Source organism: Lynx rufus, unplaced genomic scaffold, assembly GCF_022079265.1.
Source record: "Lynx rufus isolate CCGP_SWC_20201006 ecotype Redwood Valley unplaced genomic scaffold, mLynRuf1.p SCAF_4, whole genome shotgun sequence".
Classification (NCBI taxonomy): Eukaryota; Metazoa; Chordata; class Mammalia; order Carnivora; family Felidae; genus Lynx; species Lynx rufus.
In genome coordinates, this window is record NW_025814856.1 from 122,840,810 (window position 1) to 122,858,969 (window position 18,160).

General features: G+C 48.2%; 1 protein-coding gene across 1 annotated transcript in view; it reads left to right on the forward strand.

The window, feature by feature from the left end:
* MINDY4 (MINDY lysine 48 deubiquitinase 4) overlaps window positions 1–18,160 on the forward strand; it is a 110,074-nt gene that overhangs the window by 13,525 nt on the left and 78,389 nt on the right. Inside the window, exons 4-5 of the mRNA XM_047097363.1 lie at window positions 1,713–1,959; window positions 7,441–7,871. Of these exons, the coding sequence (XP_046953319.1) occupies window positions 1,713–1,959; window positions 7,441–7,871 (678 nt within the window). The remainder of the gene's footprint in view (window positions 1–1,712; window positions 1,960–7,440; window positions 7,872–18,160) is intronic.

The following is an 18,160-nucleotide window of genomic DNA, read 5'->3' on the forward strand; positions in this document are numbered from 1 at the left end:
TTTGGAAAGCAGTTATGTTACATTACAAACTTAATAGCCGCCTGTAGTCACCACCAGTGAGTCTAACTCCCCGGGACTGGGTGTTTCCTTCCGGCTTTGTTGAGAAGCATTTTCTTTCCTGAGGGTAGCCAAAGTATAGGGTCTGGGCATCGAGCTGCCAAAGGATGAGCACCGTTAAAAAACATTAACACAAGTCTTCGGATGTAAAAGTGAATCAGGGTGGTGCGGAAGAAGATGGTTCTTCTTCGGAGATGCTCACCGCCTGGCTGGGAAAATAAATATTTCTGAGACAATGAAGAGCGAGCAAAAGAAAGTAGTCGAGGCTCCCGAGTTCCACCCGGTTGCCCAAGCTACATATTTGGGTGTTATCCTTGACTTCTCTGAGTCTATCATTTTTGCCTCCATGAGTCCTTAATGACACTAGACTCTTGCCTACTTTCTCTGCCCCGACAGCAGTGCTTCAGTTCATACCCTCCCCTCTTGCCTGCACTGACTCCCACCGGCTCTTCCCTGGTCTCTAGGCCTCTAGTGATCTGCTCGAGTGCACCCTCCATCTAAGAGAGCATGAGCTTCCTACAAACGAGTCTGGCTCTGCTGGCTTCCCCACGGAAAGGCCTTCAGATGTTTCCCATGGCTTCCAGGAAAAATCCAAACTCCTAAGGGTAACTTGCAAAACTCTTTCCACAGTCAGCCTGCGTGGCTCACTTGGACCTGTCCTGCTTTTACAGGCCTCTGTGTTAGTGCCCGGGGCCTCTGATTATCTCCTGCCTACTCATTCCTACAGACTCCATGCTGTCCTCTCTGCAAGTCGTTCTCAGCTTCTCCAGGCTGGTTCTGAGCCCTTCCTCTGCCGGACATGCCCCAGTCATGGCACATATGACCGCTTCTCTCACATGTGACCCAGTGCTTGGTGATAAGCAGCTTGGCACAGAGCAGCAGTCAGCGCTCCTTTAGGCCAGAGTCTAGTGGTAGAAAGCATCCCAGCCTGTGTCAGAAAGGCTCTGGGTGATCCGTCACAGATCATAGGCGAATATCCTTTTTATCTGGGTCTCTGGCTCTGTTCTTTCTCATTTTTGTTATTCCTCCTTGCTTACCTCCCTGTGTTTCACCTTCTTTTGTTCTCTTGCTCTCTCTCTTTAACATACACCACACACACACACACACACACACACACACACAGACACACACAATCTATCTTTCTTACTCTCTTTCAATGCCGAGCAACCCAGGAAAGAAGGCATTAGCATGCCCAACTTAACTGGACATTAACTGAATAGTTGTGGGAAAATTTACCACAGGTCTCTATCCACCAATCTCAATGAGGTGCAGTAAGACTGGGTTCCATGTAACTCATGATTGTATTGAAGGGCTATGGTTTTCTATAACTTGGATCTGGAATAAGGATGCTCTTTATATTTGAGGATACACAATATCTAAGGATATTTGAGGAATCCTGTCATGGGTCATCAATTCTGATTTTGTTTCTTGTTTCGTGGTCTTATTTTATAAGTCAGATTTGCCCTGATATGAAAGTATTTTCTGTTCTTTACCTTAACGATAGGCACTGGCTGGTTAGAACCCTGGCTGGTTAGAACCCTCGCATAGTTATGAATGGGCTTGCTCTGTGTGCCTGTTGAATGTGGAATTTGTTATCAATGTTAGCTGTTCCTTTTGGGGAATCTGTCTTAATGGAGATATATCTTTTTTTGCAGACATGACAGTCTTGATGGGGATTTACTTGGTAATTTTGTATCATCCAAAAGGCCCCCACACAAACGTAAGCCCACGCAGGCTGTCCCAGGTGAAAGTCCCCCCGTGGCCCCTGCATGGGAGAAGATGGACAGGCTTCAGTTGTCAGAACCTTCCCTGGACACGAAAAGGATGGGAGAGAAGATCAGGCCAAAGTCTGGCCTGATTGTCCGAGGCATGATGACCGGGCCCATCGCCAGTTCCCCGCAGGTAGGGTTGCTGATCTCACTGCTCGTGTGAGAGTGGAAAGTGAGAGGCAGGCAGGGCTTAAGGAGCTGCCTGGGATCATTGGAGGGTTCCCCATGACGTAGTCCAAGAAGCGGGGAGCTGTGAGCTGGGATGGGAGGAACACCTGCCTGTGTCTTCTCTGGTTGTACTGTCAAAAAGACAGTACATGACTGTCAGCCAGACAGTGTATGATCCTTATGGGATCATGGCCAGGCCTCGTTTCCTTCCCTGCCCTCAGTTTACCCACCATGTCAATGAGGTGGATGCCATGGCTTTGTCTTCCTTTGCTGAGTGAGAACACATGTATCTTCTAGTTTTACCTTTGCCATTCAGGAGTGGTGGGTGACCCATCTGAGTCTAGAGAAAATCTTTTTTATTTTTTTAAGACATCATAGTTAAAAGGGTAAAAGAAATCCCAACCCTAATAGTCTCATTTGCTTTGCTTTAAAAAGAAATTCTAATAATTTCACATCATTCTTTTATAGTCTTCCTTAAGGAGGGGCTCTGGTAGGGTCGCATTAGGTGGGGGGACTAAACCAAATGAGAGAATGAATATAAAAGGAGTTTGTGAAACAGCAAAGAAACAGAAAACCAAAGGAAAACCAAACACCAAGTCACAGTGTAGTATTAGTCAAATGAGGGAGCCTGAGCAAACCCACATAGGTCATCGGTGCCCATGGCTGGTCACGTCCTGTCCTGTGCTGCATGGCTAGATGTGGGCTGTGGCTCTAGAGGCTGGTGTTATTCTCCCATTTCACTTGGAATCAGGACATAAAGAAGCCGACCCTCTCCCTGCCTCTGCCTGCGTCTTGTGGGGTTTTGGTCAAGGTCTTTATTCCTCTTGGCCGTGGTCACGTTTGTTAGATCAGATGGCTAAGGCTCTGCTGAGCACTGGGATTTCACAGCCTGGAGATGGTCCTACAGTCTTGGTGTCCAGATCAAGGAGGCGAACCAGTGTGTGGCTCACAGTGCACGTTCACATCATGTCCCATCCTCGTGTCTTGTATTTGGAGAGGGACTGGACCATGCCTAGAGGAAAGCCGCCAGGAAGGTGAAGAGTTTGGCGGAAGTGGCAAGATTTGGGAATGTTTAGTCTTGGGAAGAGAAGACAGAAGGTGGGAGGAGGGGCAGAACAGAAGAGATTTCTTCCAGCACGGATGTAGGAATAACCCGGTCCCAGGATGGCAAATGCCTGCAAGTGCCCAATGCTGTGCCTGCAGCAGACATTGCTAGTGAGCTCAGTGTTCTTTTCCTGTCAAGCCTGGATGTGACGTCACAATCTCCTGGGCATCTTCTGCCGGTGCTCCAAATGGGTGGACTGGAGTGGCGAGGGAGATGATCCCTATCAGGCCTCTTGAGCTTAGGCTGTGGGCCTCCTGAGAGCAGGGACTCTGCCATACTTGTGTGCAGAGCGTAGTGTGGGCTTGCTGGCCCTTTGTTGGGGTGATTGGTGTAGCCTGGCCTGGTGTCTCTTGAGAGCACACCTGGGACCAGCAGGTGGAGGCCCGTATGAGGAACTTCAGTCAGAGATGCTTCAGGAGGAGAGCAGGCCATGTCGGAAGTAACTAGACTAGTTGGGTCAAGGGGAAACCAGGGACGCTCTCTGCTGGAGACATTGTTTTACACCCTATCAGTGGTTCTCAAACCACTGTAGTCTCAGGGTCTCTCCATATTCATAAAATTACTGAGGGACCTGAAGAGCTTTTGTTATATGGGTTATAGCTGTTGACATTTGCCACGTTAGAGATTAAAACTGAGCAATTAAAAAAAATATTTACTTACTAAACCATCAACAATAGTAAACCCATTACACTTAATACAAATAACATGTTGTGAAACCAAACCCCGCCCCCCCCCCATATTTTCCAAAACAATAGTGAGATGAGGAGCACTGTTTCACATTTTTGCAAATCTCTTTATGTCTGGCTTAGTAGAGGATAGTTCAGGTCTCATATTTGCTTCTCCATCCAGTCTGTCCCATTATGATAGTTTAGTTGAAGTCCATGAAGAAAATATGGCCTCGCGCAGATATGTAGTTGGAACAGGGAAAAGCGTGTTATTAGTCTCTTCCGGAAACCAGGGGTATTCTTTGATGCTGCACCAAACTAGACAAGTTGTGGTTTCTTATTGTGGAGTCTGAAAGCATAGCCAGGAACTTTTTGTACCTTACCAATATCTATCGGTCTGCCTTGCACTTTGAATGAATCTTTTGCCACCGCCTAGTTTAGTAACATGATGCATTTGCTCATTTGGAAAATATTGGCTTACTGAGTTATCTGGGTTCCTGAGATCTTCTGAATGTGAACACATTTCATTAAAAAAAAAAAAAAAAGAAACAACAACAAAAACAACCCAACAACCCACATCAAAAAAATCACATTGCTTGATGTTGCCACCCAATTCATCAGAAAAAATTTTTAAGTGCTGAGAAGCCCTCAAGCTCACCGTGGCTGATTCAGGTTCCCCCAAATTTTCATTTTTACCTGATAATTTGTATTTTATCACTGACCGTTCATCAGTTGTTTCGCTTGAAGTGACAGGCTCAGTTTATTTTCAAGAAAACGCCTGCCGGATACCCAAGTCTGAGTAACCATAGTTTGTCTGTCAGTTGTTCCGCGAAAAACATTAGCAAGTTCGTTTCACAGCTCAGATGGTTGCACAAGTGCTTTTCCTTGAGACAGCCGGGTCCTCTGCACCCAGCGGAGTGCGTATATATACCTCTCATTTTATCCCATGGAATATTAAAGAGATGTGGACCATAGGGTTGAGATTGAATACAGTTGGTAAGTGTTATGCTTCAGCATGGACGTTCTTTCTCTTTTCTTTTTTTCCAATTTTTTAAAAAAAATATTTATTCTTGAGAGAGAGAGAGACAGAACATAAGCGGGGGAGTGGCAGAGCGAGAGAGGGACACAGACTCCAAAGCAGGCTCCAGGCTCCAAGCTGTCAGGACAGAGCCTGATGCGGGCTCGAACTCACAAGCCGTGAGATCATGACCCGAGCCAAGGTTGGATGCTTAACCATTGACTGAGCCACCCCGGCGCCCCTCATCATGGACGTTCTTAAGCAAAATTAGCATTTTACTTATGTACTGTTATTGCAAGTGGTGGCAAATGCCTCCAGTGCTAGTAAAGTTCGGTGCCACCCCCTGGATTCGTGCTACTGGCCAGCAGTTTTTCCCCACCAGGGCATTTGCATTATTACGGCGAATGTCAACACAGTGAAAAAGGCAACTCATGTCATATTATTATGAAAAGTGGTTTGAGCTCCCTAGAAGGATTTGGGGACCTTTAAGGCTGGCAGATCACACTTTGAGAACTGGTGGACCAGATGAATGCTGGGGTCCTGTTCTACAGCGACATCCCATCACATCCTTGCAGTTGAGACCCCCTTCACAACTGAGATGCGAGGCAGATTGCATAGATCTGCTTTACCACTAGGAGATTGACCCAAACTTCTGAAGGGGGGATGATTGCCTCGGGAGGTGTGTTTTTCCCTTGGGGTACCTGAATCCTATGAAGGGCATTGAAAGATAGGACAGGTTGTTGTAGAATTTCCCCAGGCTTTCTAGAAAGTGTTCTGTGGACCTGTGAGTACCTTGGCCATACTTAATTGGTTGCTCGAGAGAGAAGAGCAAGATTTGCTAGGTATTTCATCATTTTTTTTTTTTTTTTTTTTTTTACTTACTAGGTCAGCTCTGTACTTACGAAGGATGAGTAAGAGGCTGGGTTCCCTGCCTTTGGCCAGAGCTTGGGTCTCCTTGGGAATGGTGACTAATATTTTCTGCACTGTGTGGCAGGGATGCCCTGGTGGCTTTCGGAGGGTTGTAGTGCCTAGTAATTTCCACTAGGCAACAATACTACAGAATTAGCTATTTTTATTCCAGCTCGGGCTTTACCACTGGGTTCAGGATTATTTCTGGAAATTCTGAGAGATCCCCAATTTTAAACCCAGGAAAAGCCTCGCAGGTCTGTTTTTGTCCCCTCTACCTCCGCTCCCCTATCCTAGATTGGTAAATTGTGTTCCCATTTCATCAGTTGATCATTGACAGTAAAATAGGACATTTCTGTTGACTCCTTTCGAATTCCTTCATTTCAAAAACTAAGCAAGCCTTGAGCGCTTACTAGATATAGGTCACTGAGCTGGGAACTCTGGACACCAGAGATGAATGAAGATTGGCCTCTGCTGTTCCTGGTCTATCAGCAGGAGAGGCTAAGGCCCTGTGTGACTGGGGACTGGGGAAAAGCTAGAGAGCAGTGGCTGACATTTGTTGATTGCCCTCATGGGTCTGGCTCTGTGCCAGTGCCTTCCATGGGTGTCTCCCTTCATACTATGATCTTGTGGAAAATAGATGCTATAGGTTCCCAATCCCTCATTTGACCTTTGGGCCAGATGTGTTTTGGAATTCAGAATTTCATTATTTTCAGGAAAGAAACACCATGCACAAACCATATATCACCTAATGCTTTGCAGTAGGGTTTGGGGGAGCACCCCCTAAGCAAAAATATTGACATTTCTACAACTAAAGATATGAATATTCACACTAGAAAAAGACTATAAACAACCTTGTAACAGTTCAGAAGAATTTGCCACAGGATTCCAGAAGAAACTTGTTTTGAGAGGTTTTAGAAATTACAGATAGTGTGGGGTGCCCGGAGGGCTCAGTTGGGTAAGCCTCTGACTCTTGATTTTGGCTTGGGACCGAGACCCTGCATCGGGCTCTGCACTGACAGCTTGAAGCCTGCTTGGGACTCTCTCCTTCTCTCTCTGCGCCTCAAAATAAACATTAAAAAAAAGAGAAATTAGGGGCGCCTGGTTGGCTCAGTCAGTTAAGTGTCTGCCTTGGGCTCAGGTCATGATCTCGCATGATCTTCATGTGTTCGAGTCCCGTGTCAGGCTCTGTGCTGATAGCTCAGAGGCTGGAGCTTGTTTTGGATTATGTGTCTCCTCTCTCTCTCTGCCCATCCTCCACTCATGCTCTGTTTGTCTGTCTCTTTCTTAAAAGTAAACAAACATTAAGAAAAAAGAGAGAAATTCCAGATTGTGGATTGTGGACAGGTTATATTACAGGTGAGGGCAGTGGGGGACAGAGAAATTAATAACTTGCCGCAGGGAGCATGGCTGGTAGGTAGGTGGTGATGCAGGAATTGGGAAACAGATCCGACCCTGGAGCTACAGCTGCACCTGCTCCTGGACGCTGTTCTCTGTAAGACTGTGGGAGAAGGGCCGAGGCACGCTCTTGGGGCTTATGCACGTGGAGCACGGTGACAGCATTACGGATGTGGCAGCCTGTGAGTACCTCCTCAAAGGATAGGTGGGATTTTAAGAGGAGTTGGGAATGGGGAAAGATGTTCCAGGGGGAGGAAACGCCATGGGCAAATGCTTGTCGTGCGGGATGGAGTGTTTTCCCACCTCCCTTGAAGGGGATGGGATCCTCACTGCCCTTGTCCTTGCCCCTTTCAGGATTCCCTTCGCAAGCGCTCCCTGAGGCGGTCCCTGTCCTTGAGCAGCGGCGCCCCCCAGGCCTCCGAGGAAGAGGGCCAGAAAGTGCCTGAGCTTTCCGCTGGTGCCCCGGCCCATCCTGCAGCCCAGGAGGGCCTGGCGTCCAGCACTGGCTCCGCTTCCAGAAGTCCCCTGGGCCCACTCAGTGAGCTGACCTCAGAAAAACAGAAAACCACACCCAGCAGCCCCCCTCACTTGCCCAGCAAAGGGCTCCTGCAGAGGGGGAGCGGCAGGTGGCGAGATCTTGCAGAGGACAGCCCAGCTGTGGACAGTGGCTCGGAGGGCAACAGGATGCCCTCGAAGTTCTCCTTGCCAGGTGGGAGTGCCAGGACGACCCAGGAGAGGCTGGAGAGAGCGTTCACACGGCAGGGGACCCAGCCCCTGCCCCTCAGGTGAGTGCGCTGTGCTGAGGTGATGGCTTTCCCAGAGATCTGCCCAGTCCCCCGTGGCTCTTTGGGCTCTCAGAGCAAGCCTGTGAAGTCCAGAAAGTGGGTATGGTCCCCCCACGAGGGAGAGAACAGCCCAGAGTGCGTACATACGGGAAGCTTCAGAGGAGGAAGGGTTCCTTGGTCCTTTTTTCTTCTCACAGTCTCGAGACTTTGGCACATGATTCCCAGACTTACCTGCAGCAACATGGCCAGGTTGATGTGGCGTAAGAGATGTTTCTTGTGGGAGGCCCCAGACATGGTGATGTATCGGCTCCCACAAGGCTCTTGGGGGCAAACTTTTTTTTTTGTATTACTCTTCTTTTATTCTTTCACAATAGACCTTGATGATTCCTATATTGATTCATCTTTGAATGTCAACCAACCTTACATTCCTGGAATAAATCTTACTTGGATGTATTATCTTTTTATATATTATTTGATTAAATTTATTAATATTTGTATGTAGGGTTTTATGTATAAATTCGTGAAGGAGATTGGCTAGCAAATTTCCTTCCTTGCAACAACACCATGAGATTCCATTATCTAGGATATGCTTGAAGGGGTGCCCCTTTTTTCTGTTCTCTTGAAGAGTTAGGCACTTGGGTGCTGGTGGTACAGGCAAACTAAATAGATTATAGTCCATAAACTCCCTTTATGACCCTAGTAAGCTGGGCCTACTCTGCTTAACACATTTTGTGGCTATGTTATTCGATGCGTGTACATCTAGAAGTTTTGTATCTTCCTGTCGGATAGACTTTTCTATCATTATGAAATCTCTATCTCTGGTAATGCTTATTGCCTTAATGTCTATTTAGGGAGAGCTACCCCAGCCTTCCTTTGATTATAGTATAGCGATGGAGTATCTTTTTCTATCTTTTTACTTTCATCCATTCTATAGCCTTTTACTTAAGGGTTCTGACCAAAACCCTATGGGGTTTGCCAGGATCCTTCCCTCTTTTTTAAAAGATTATAATTTATTTAAGCTAAAAAAAAACACACACACACACAAAAACCCAGTTCACCCATTCCTCCACCCTCTGCTCCCCTCAGCCTTCTTTTGTGATACCTTTTACGGCGACAGATTTTCCTCTAAGCAATGCTTTGTTGTATTCCGTGAGTTCATATGTTGTCTATTCATATGACTTAGTTTAAATATTTTCTAATTCCCGTTGTGATTTATTCTTTTGACCCATAGGTTATTTAGACACATATTGACCGAAGCAAACATCTGGGGTATTTTTCTGGTTTCTGTTTTTGATTTCTGGCTTGTTTTCACTTCAGTCACATACACTCTGTATGAGTTCAGTCTTTTGATATTTGTTGGGATTTCTTTATGGCCTGGTATAGATTCAAAGCTTATCTCTTCTCAGCAATGAATATTGGGAATTTTTAACCCTCTCAGATAATTTTTATTTTAGTTGGGATAATTATTGCATTTACATTTGCCTGTTGCATTTGGTAGGATGAAAAGATCCGCTTCTATTTTTCCCCACAGAGTAAGACAGTTTTCCAGCACCATCTACAATCTGTTCCTCACCCCACTGATTCATGAAGCCACCTTTATTCTTTACAAAGTTCCCATTTCGTTGTGGGTCTGTCTTTGAGCTCTCTATTGGGGTTATTGGTCTTCCGTCCTTTTTTAAAAATCTAAAACCACATGACCACAGCTTTTATTACTATGACTTCGTAGTTATAGCTTAGTATCTTGGTGGGGCCAGTCCCCCCTTCTCTTCCTTTGTTTCAGCATTGATGTAGCTACTTCTATTTTTTTACTTGAAAGTTTTTTTAAAGGTTTATTTATTTATTTTGAGAAACAGAGAGAGAGGGAGAGAGCACAAGTGGGGTAGGGGCAGATAGAGAGAGAGAGAGAGAGAGAGAGGACTCCAAGCAGGCTCTGTGCTGACACACTGCAGAGCCTGACGTGGGGCTCAGACCCACAAACCCCGAGACCATGACCTGAGCTGAAATCCAGAGTGGCCACCCAATCCACCGAGCCACCCAGGTGCCCTCTTGTAGCTACTTCTAGATCTTTATTCTTTCTACAGGTCTTTTTCCCATTACCCAACATGGGTAGAACTGACTTGTCCTCTTGCTATAAAGGCCTGACTTCCGAGTCATTTTGTGACTGGCTCTTTCTTGTCAGTCAGATGTTCTGGACTCAGACTGGTTTTCTCTGACCAACTGCACCTCTACCCCCGCATTTCCAGCCTGTTTTTTTGGCCTCTCAGCACCTATCATTACCTGAAGTTATTTTATTTACTTACCCATTATGTGTCTCCCTCACAATAGAAAATAAATTTCATGAGAACAGAGACTTTATATTCCCTGCTCCTAGAATAGTGCTTGGTACACAGAGGGCATTCGATGAGCATTTGCTTAATACTATTTCTACCACCACCAGCAGCAGTAACAAGATCAATCAACTTTTGATATTGACCTGTTTTGTGTAAGACACTGTTCTAAGTGTTTTGAGTAAATTCACTCTTTTAATCCTCATACGGTTCTAGGAGGGATATACTATTATAATTCCCATTTTACAGGCGAGGAAGCTCACCCAGAGAAGTGGCTGTACTTGTGCATGCTTATACACCTGGTAAGAGGCAGAACGGGTTAGAACCCGGGCGGCGAGCTCCAGAGTCTGGGGAATACGTGAACAAATGGCGTCACCTCTCTCCCTGAATAGAAATCCTTTCCACAGCCTTTAGGGTGGTGACTGGCTTCCACTTGAACCCCTCCTGCCATGGGGAGCTCCCCAGTTCCCACAGCACTTTTGTGTGATTCTGACTGCGAGACAATTCTTCTTCACACTGAGTTAAAATCTGCTTGCTGTGGTTTGACTCAGCGGGCCTTGTTTTGCCCTCCCATGCCACAACCCGAGCGCACCTGAAAGGGAACAGTGCCTCCAACCTAATGGATGGGAGCATTCTCAGGCTGCGGTGATCGGTGGGGGGAGATGGTGGGTTGAGGGGAAAGAGGAGTGGCTGGATAGCAGGTGGCCTGGGTTCTAGTCCTCGCTCTGCCCTGGCTGACCTGCGCCAGTCATTTGTTTCTGGACTTAACTGTCTCTGACAGTAAAATGTGGCCACTGGGTAGATGAGGTCCAGGTTTCTTTCCAGCCTGTGCATTTTGCTGGCCTGTGGCTCTTACTTTCAGAGTTATTCTGGGCCCTCTGCTTCAGTCATCAGGTTTTTATTGAACACCTACTGTTTACAGTGCTCTTAGGAGGTATGGCACATGGGCTCTGGAATCCAATGGGCTGGACTCAGATTCCATGGACTGGCAGTTCTGCCCCTTATAACCACTGTGGCCTTACCCCAGTTAGTAAACCCTTGAAAGATGCTGTGAACTTTGTCTTACAGTAAGCAGGTAAAAGTGCATTCACATCCCCCATCCCCAATACCAGGAGAAGTATAATCAGGGGTGTTTCACACATGTTTAATAGTGTTGACCCTTATATTGATCAGTCAACAAACATTTTGGGGGGCTTTGTTTTTTACCTACCACTTACTCTCTATTTGTTGGACACTGTGCTAAGTGCTTATATGTATTATCCCATTTGCTCTTTATACTAATCGGTTGAGGTGAATATTATGTATTGTTGGTTTTTTTTCTTTTGTGTGCTTATTAAATAGTATTCTTCTCCTGAGCTCTGAACAAATTGACAAACAAAACAAAGGGTATCAGTTAGATTGGAGTAACATACATATCATTTCTGTGATTGATAAGGGGAAGATAGAAGACACAACAGACCCCGAGGCCTCGTGGGCCCAGAGCTAGATGGACTTCCCCACCTCATCTCAGGCCATGGGCAGGTCAGCTCTTGTGGCCACGTGGTGGGAGCGGCTGCCCCCGGGAGAGCAACTCACTCTCAAGAGGAGAAAGGCTACAGCTGAGCTTAATGTGCTCAGCTACAGCTGAGCTTTTCTTTCTTTCCCAAATTAACGGGTCAGCTATGTCACACTTCCTTCCTTAGGCTGGAGTGCATCGAGGGAGGAGAGTAAAGGTCTGCAGGAGGGTAGACTAGTAGAGCTCCCTGCAAACTCCCAGAAGACACTGCAGGTTCAGAGTGGGCATCCCCCCACCCAGCAGTTATTATCCCTATGTTACAGATGAGGAAACGGAGGCCAGAGAATTTAAGGAACCTCTCAAGGTTCTGGGTGGAAGCAGGTCCCAGGGCTCAGTTTGGTGGATGGAATATGGGTTGGATTTCAGCTGCCTCTTGTCCCCTCAACTAGGCATGTTTGTACAGTGCACATACTACATAACCGTATGCAGCACCTTTGACTTAAAAGCCATAGTAAGCTCCCTGTCCTTCCCAACCCCCTCTATCAGTCCTGCCCACCTATACCCCCTTCCCCATTCATTTCATTCGATTCAGTAAATGTGGATTGGAGTCATAGTGTGTATCAGACCTGTGAGCTCTTCAAGATGAGAGAGATGTGTGGGTATGTAATTATTTCATTTTATTTTTTTTAAGGTTTATTTATTTATTTTGATAGAGAGAGAGAGTGCATGAGCTGGGGAGGGGCAGAGAGAGAGGGAAAGAGAGAATCCCAAGCAGGTTCCACACTGCTCAACACGGGGCTCCATCCCACGAACTGTGAGATCATGACCTGAGCCGAAATCAAGAGTTGGACACTTAACCGACTGAGCCACCCGGGCACCCTGCGTATGCAGTTATTTTAAAGCATGGCAAAGACAGTGAGATGACAGCAGAGCCGGCTTGTGTGTGCAGCGCTGCCCCATCACCCTGCCCTAATGAAGCTGAGGAAAGGTGGCTACTTGGAGCCTTCTGTGGGCCTTGCAACGTCGGGCCCAGGGATGGCCATGGAAGTCACACCTAGGGGCAGAGGCAGGGGCAGGAGCAGGGAGCATGTGTCCTGGGAGAGAGTGGGGGGGGGGTGGCGGATGATATGACCTGCTGAGATGTTAGGGGACATGAATATCTATGCAGTCAGGCCCTTCTAACCCCTTGGATCTAACTTAGTGGCTGAAGGGACCACTTTCTGCTTTGATTTTTGTTCCTTTCCCGTGTCCTTCGATCTAAGAAGATACTCAGAAAATATGTCTTCTGGGCTCCCACTGTGGGGGTTGTGGTTGAGACAATCTGTCATTTGTCACTGGTTTGTCAGGGCTGCCCTTGTTAGGTTTCTGTGCTCATCAGTTGGATCTGCTGGGACTCTGGCCGCGACCTGGGTAGTCCTGTAACCCTTGCCTCATTCTGCTTCCTGCCATTGCACTATGTGGCGGGCAGGACATTCCTCTGTATCTTTACATATGTTGCTATCACCCACATGCCTTGGCCAAAGTAGGTCCTCAGGAAACCTTAGGTGAAGGACCAAGAGCACGGGAGAGGAATTCGTTATTTAGAAGTCCCCAGAGCTGGGTGTTCTAAGCCTGGTGGCTCCCCAAGTGGTACTTTGTGAAAGTTGATGGTCTGGTTGGGGGTGACCAGCCCTTGCGGTGCTTACAGACCTCTCTGAGGATGTGCTGGCCTGTCATTTGTGTAAGAATCCGTCAGAGTGAATTTCTGGGCCTTCTGATGGCCACATGGACTGTGCTGGGGTTGTTTTTCTGCACATCTGCTCAAAACCTGTCACTCTGGGCATCTGGCAATAGGAACTGGCTTCAGCTTTTATTTTCCGGGTGTGCATGGGCCACACAAGCTCCAGCCACTCACTGTTTGCCCAATCTCCTTTGGAAACATGGTATGTAGACATGGGCATGAAATTGAAAGTTGTTGGCCTCCCTTGGGAGTTCAACCCATGGCAGGGGCCACAGCAGCAGTCTTTAGGCACCAGAGCCCCTGAGCGAATGCGCGTCCCCTTGTGCAGTTTGAGCAATGGGGCCCTGGAACTTTGGGGGTGAAGCCCAGCAGTGTGTTTTTTTTTTGTATTATTGTTAAAAATTTTTTTTTAACATTTATTTATTATTGAGAGACAGAGAGAGGCAGAGCATGAGCATGGAAGGGGCAGAGAGAGGGAGACACAGAATCCCAAGCAGGCTCCAGGCTCTGAGCTGTCAGCACAGAGCCCCGCGTGGGACTTGAACTCACAAACCACTGCAAGATCATGACCTGAGCCGAAGTTGGACGCTTGACCGACTGAGCCACCCAGGCGCCCCCCAGCAGTGTGTTTTAACAAGCCCTCCAGGTGATGTGCTTCAGGTGAAGCTGAAGAACCAGTGCCCTAGAAGCCTGAGATGGAGGGGTGACTGCATGTAATTACTGGGGTGCTCTCAGGAGAAAGTCAGTGGGGGGGGGCGGACAGGGTGGGGGAAGGTCTCAGCCAGGATGTGGGGCCTTAGTCTGATCTCCCAGGGAGATGAGAGTGTGAATTGACCCAGAGCTAGCCCCACCTTTAAGCTAGGAGAGGGCTTTTTTCCCAAGTCAGTCACTGGCTAAGGGTCGCCCGTCCTGGGGAGGGGGGGCGGGGGGAGGGTTACGATGGGCAGTGTGCCACCTCCTGGGTGAGTCTGGCAAAGGGTGATTCTGTGGAGAAGGACGCAGCTGTGAGCTCTTAGCTAACATGGACAGCAGCCGGGATGGGCACGCTGAGGCAAGGGCACCTGGGCGGGACACCAGTGTTGTCTGTGTCATTCTTGTGGGTCCTTGTACACTCGCCCAGAACTTGGTGTTATTTTAAAAAATATTTATTTATTTGTTTGTTTGTTTGTTTTTAATGTTTTTATTTATATGTGTGTGTGTGAGAGAGAGAGTGCACAAGCAGGGGAAGGACAGAGACAGAGAGAGACACCCAGAATCCAAAGCAGGCTCCAGGCTCTGAGCTGGCAGCACAGAGCCCGACATGGGGCTCGAAGCCATAAACTGTGAGATCATGACCTAAGCAGAAGTCGGATGCTTAACCGACTGAGCCGCCCAGGTGCCCCAAACCCGGGTTATGGCAGACAAGCTGCAAAGCCTGTTCATGGCCATCACCTCTGGTGCATAGGGTGCCCTGGTGAGGCAGGCCAGGCAGGCTCGTTTATAGGCTGGGAGACAGACTCTAGAGGGGACACTGGAATGAAGCTTAATTCAGGCCCACAGACAGCCCCCCCCCATCATGAAACCGCAGCCCCTGCTGCAAGAATGCCAGATGAACTGTCACTGGCTTCGTGGCTGCTAACGTCCTGCTGTGTCGATCAGACGGGAGGTGCCTCTTGAGCCCTTTTGGTGCCCAGGCCACCACTAGGGCTACAGAAGGGTGAGATGGCTCCTTGCCTCCGAAGCCCAGGGCCTTTCGTGAAGCTGTCCTTACTTGGGTGCTCGATTGTGGCCCTCAGAGGAGTGGAAGATTGGAGCGGTTAGGGAGTGCTGCGGACAGGGAAAAGGGCCTTGGGCTTGGAGAGGCCATGGTTAACGCAAAGACTTCACGGTGAAGCAGTGACATCGGGTGAGGAATGTAATTAAACTGCCTTGTTGTGCAGCCTGGACTCCGCTTTAGCCCCGAGTATCAGTGTCCCTGCCTCTGTGTGGAAGCCAGTAGTCGATTCCAGGGGTTCAGTGAGTGCCATTAGGGGGCGCCAGCAGATTTTTCGGGTTTTGTAGAATGGACAGTAGGTGGCGGCAGATCGTCATCAGTCATCAGGACTCCAGAGACCCTTGCTGGCGATTTCATTCAGCAGGCCCTCAGCAGGCCCCTCTTAAGGACAGTGCACCCTGAGGAGCTAGGAGCGAATCCCGGTCCCTCCCGGATCCCCATCCCCTCCCAGGCTCCTGATCGTGAGCAGAGGCCGGCAGGCACACAGATGCCTGGCTGCGCCCTGAGAGGGAGTGGACAATGCCATCTGGGGCTTGGCAGAGGCTTAGCTGAGGATGTGGTATTTGCGGTTTACGGGCTCTTCCCCATACCCGAGCATCCCGGGTCTGACGCCATCTGCACTGCATGGGATGAGTAATGGGTGGGACTTCCAGTTTAATTTATCTCTGCACATTATTTGGAGTCAGTCTGTAAAGATTCGAAATTAGCTGACTCTTGACACATACACTTTTGCTTTCCTGTGTCCCAGAGGCCCCGTGTGAACAGGTACCGGCCTGCGGCTCCTGTGCTGGTCCGGCTTCACCTTCCTAACTGACTCCAGGGACCTCTCTTCTATGGTGGGTACGGCTGCTCTGTGCTCAGCTGGCCTCCCTCCCACCTCTCACCCACATTTACCCTACATGTGTGCTCCCCCAAACCCCCCACCCGCGGGGAATACGAGTTCTCGTTTCCTCGCACGTGCAGGAGATTAAATAGGAGAAACTGCCCCAGTGCGCATTTCAGGCCATTTGGAGTCCTGTAGGACAGGGGCAGATATCCCTACCCTGTGGGGTAATTCTCGCTGCTGGCCACCTTCAGCTCCAGGGCACCTGGGTCTTCTGTCCAGGGCATCGCCTAGGGAAGCCACTACTGCTGGATAGAAGGAGGCTCTTAAGGCTCAGGGATAATTTTTGGGAGATGGCTGCCAGCAGGGGTAGTATATGGAGATTCTTCTCTCCTGGGTGCTTTTTAATTTTCTTCCCCCCTCCCTCCATAATGCTTTTTTGCTGGTCTGCCAGTTAGCTCACTAGACCCTGGCTACCAGAACTGCAAAGAGTTCCATCTAGAGGTCAGCAACAGGACCAGGATGAGAGTGACGCAAATGGGGCATCTAGGGTGCAGGGTTTAAGGAGCACTCGTTCTCAGGGTGGTTCATCTGCATGAACCTGGGAGTGAGTGCCTCCTTAAAATTTTCACCTTAGGTGCCTTGCATATGTCACTCTAATGGTGGCCTGATCGACATAGTCTGTGCGCTTCTCTTCTGCTCCTGGGTATCATGGATAACCCTCACTATAGCGTGGTGACTTCATAACTCACCTTTACTTCCATGAAGTCCTTAAGGACTGGAGTGGGCCTGCCTGCCTCCCTCCCTTCCTCCCTTCCTTTTTTTCTAGCCATATCCCTGGACCTGGCAATAAGTATTGGGCAAAAGGAGAAAGGAGAAAGGAAGGAAAAATTATGCTGATCTGCTTGGGACAGTGTCATAAAACTTTAAACTGATAATTTTCAGTAGAATTGAAACAATCACAGATTTATCCTCAGGGTCACTTGGTATTCATTCATTCACTCATTCATTTTTTTATTCATACATTCATTTAATCAACCAACCATCCATCCATCCAACCAACCAACCAACCCGCCAGCCCACCAACCCAAACCATCACAACTGTGATGTCCTATATTTAAGTCATCTTGAATGTTGCCTTCTCTAGGAAGCTTTCCCTGATCTCTTTTCTGCTCCAACACCTGGACATGACCCCCTTCTCATAGTTCTCACAGCACATGTCACACTGAAGAGAGCTCACAGGCTACTTTGTTCGTCCTGCTGGACTGTCAGCTGCCTGAGTGTGGGGGTGAGTTGTCTATGACCCATCCTCCCTCAACTTTGCTCAGAACTGTTCCACACTTATTGGATGCAACTGGATTATATCGGCTTTGCCTTGGGGAGGGGGAAGTGAAGTGTGAGGTCTTCCCTTCACTTAAGGAACACGCGGAAGAGTGGGATTCATGATTTTTTGGACAGAAAAAGTCGCCTAAAAGTAGCAGGCAGCATCTGTCCCAGGCCAGGTGGATGGTGCCCATTCAGATGCCACAGGGTCTTAGAGGAGGGGGTGTTCCTGGGCTGGGCCTTGAAGGGTGAGCAAGGTTGGAATAGCCAAGTTGGGAAATTGCCAAGGGCCTCACCGTGGTGCCTGGACATACTCATTGTTCTCCTTTTCTCCCAGTCTGAGATTTCTTGAGAAAAAGTGTGCTGGTATTCCTGGGAGTCTCATTCCTAAAAGCTAAAGCAACTCTCTCAATTTTCCTCAGCACCCCCCTCCTTCTTAGAGTTTATTTATTTATTTGAGAGAGAGGATGAGTAGGGGAGGGGCAGAGAGAGAGGGAGAGAGAGGATCCCAAGCAGCCTTTGTGCTGGTGCTGCCAGCACAGAGCCTGATGCGGGGCTCAAACTCACAAACCATGAGATCACGATCTGAGCCGAAACCAAAAGTTGGATGCTTAACCAACTGAACCACCCAGTTGGTGGTTCAGCTGAACCTTTTTTTTTCTGGAGCCTCCTGAACCCTTTTTTTCTGGAGCCTGTATTGGGTTCTGCTGCATTTGTAGACATTTATGGATGATGTGCATCTATGGGGGCTCATATAGAAAGAGCCTAAGCTCATAGCTTTCCCTGAAGATTGGGAAGGGGCTTTGGTTTAGGGAAAAGATGGGCATTCTTGTTAGCACCCTGAGTGT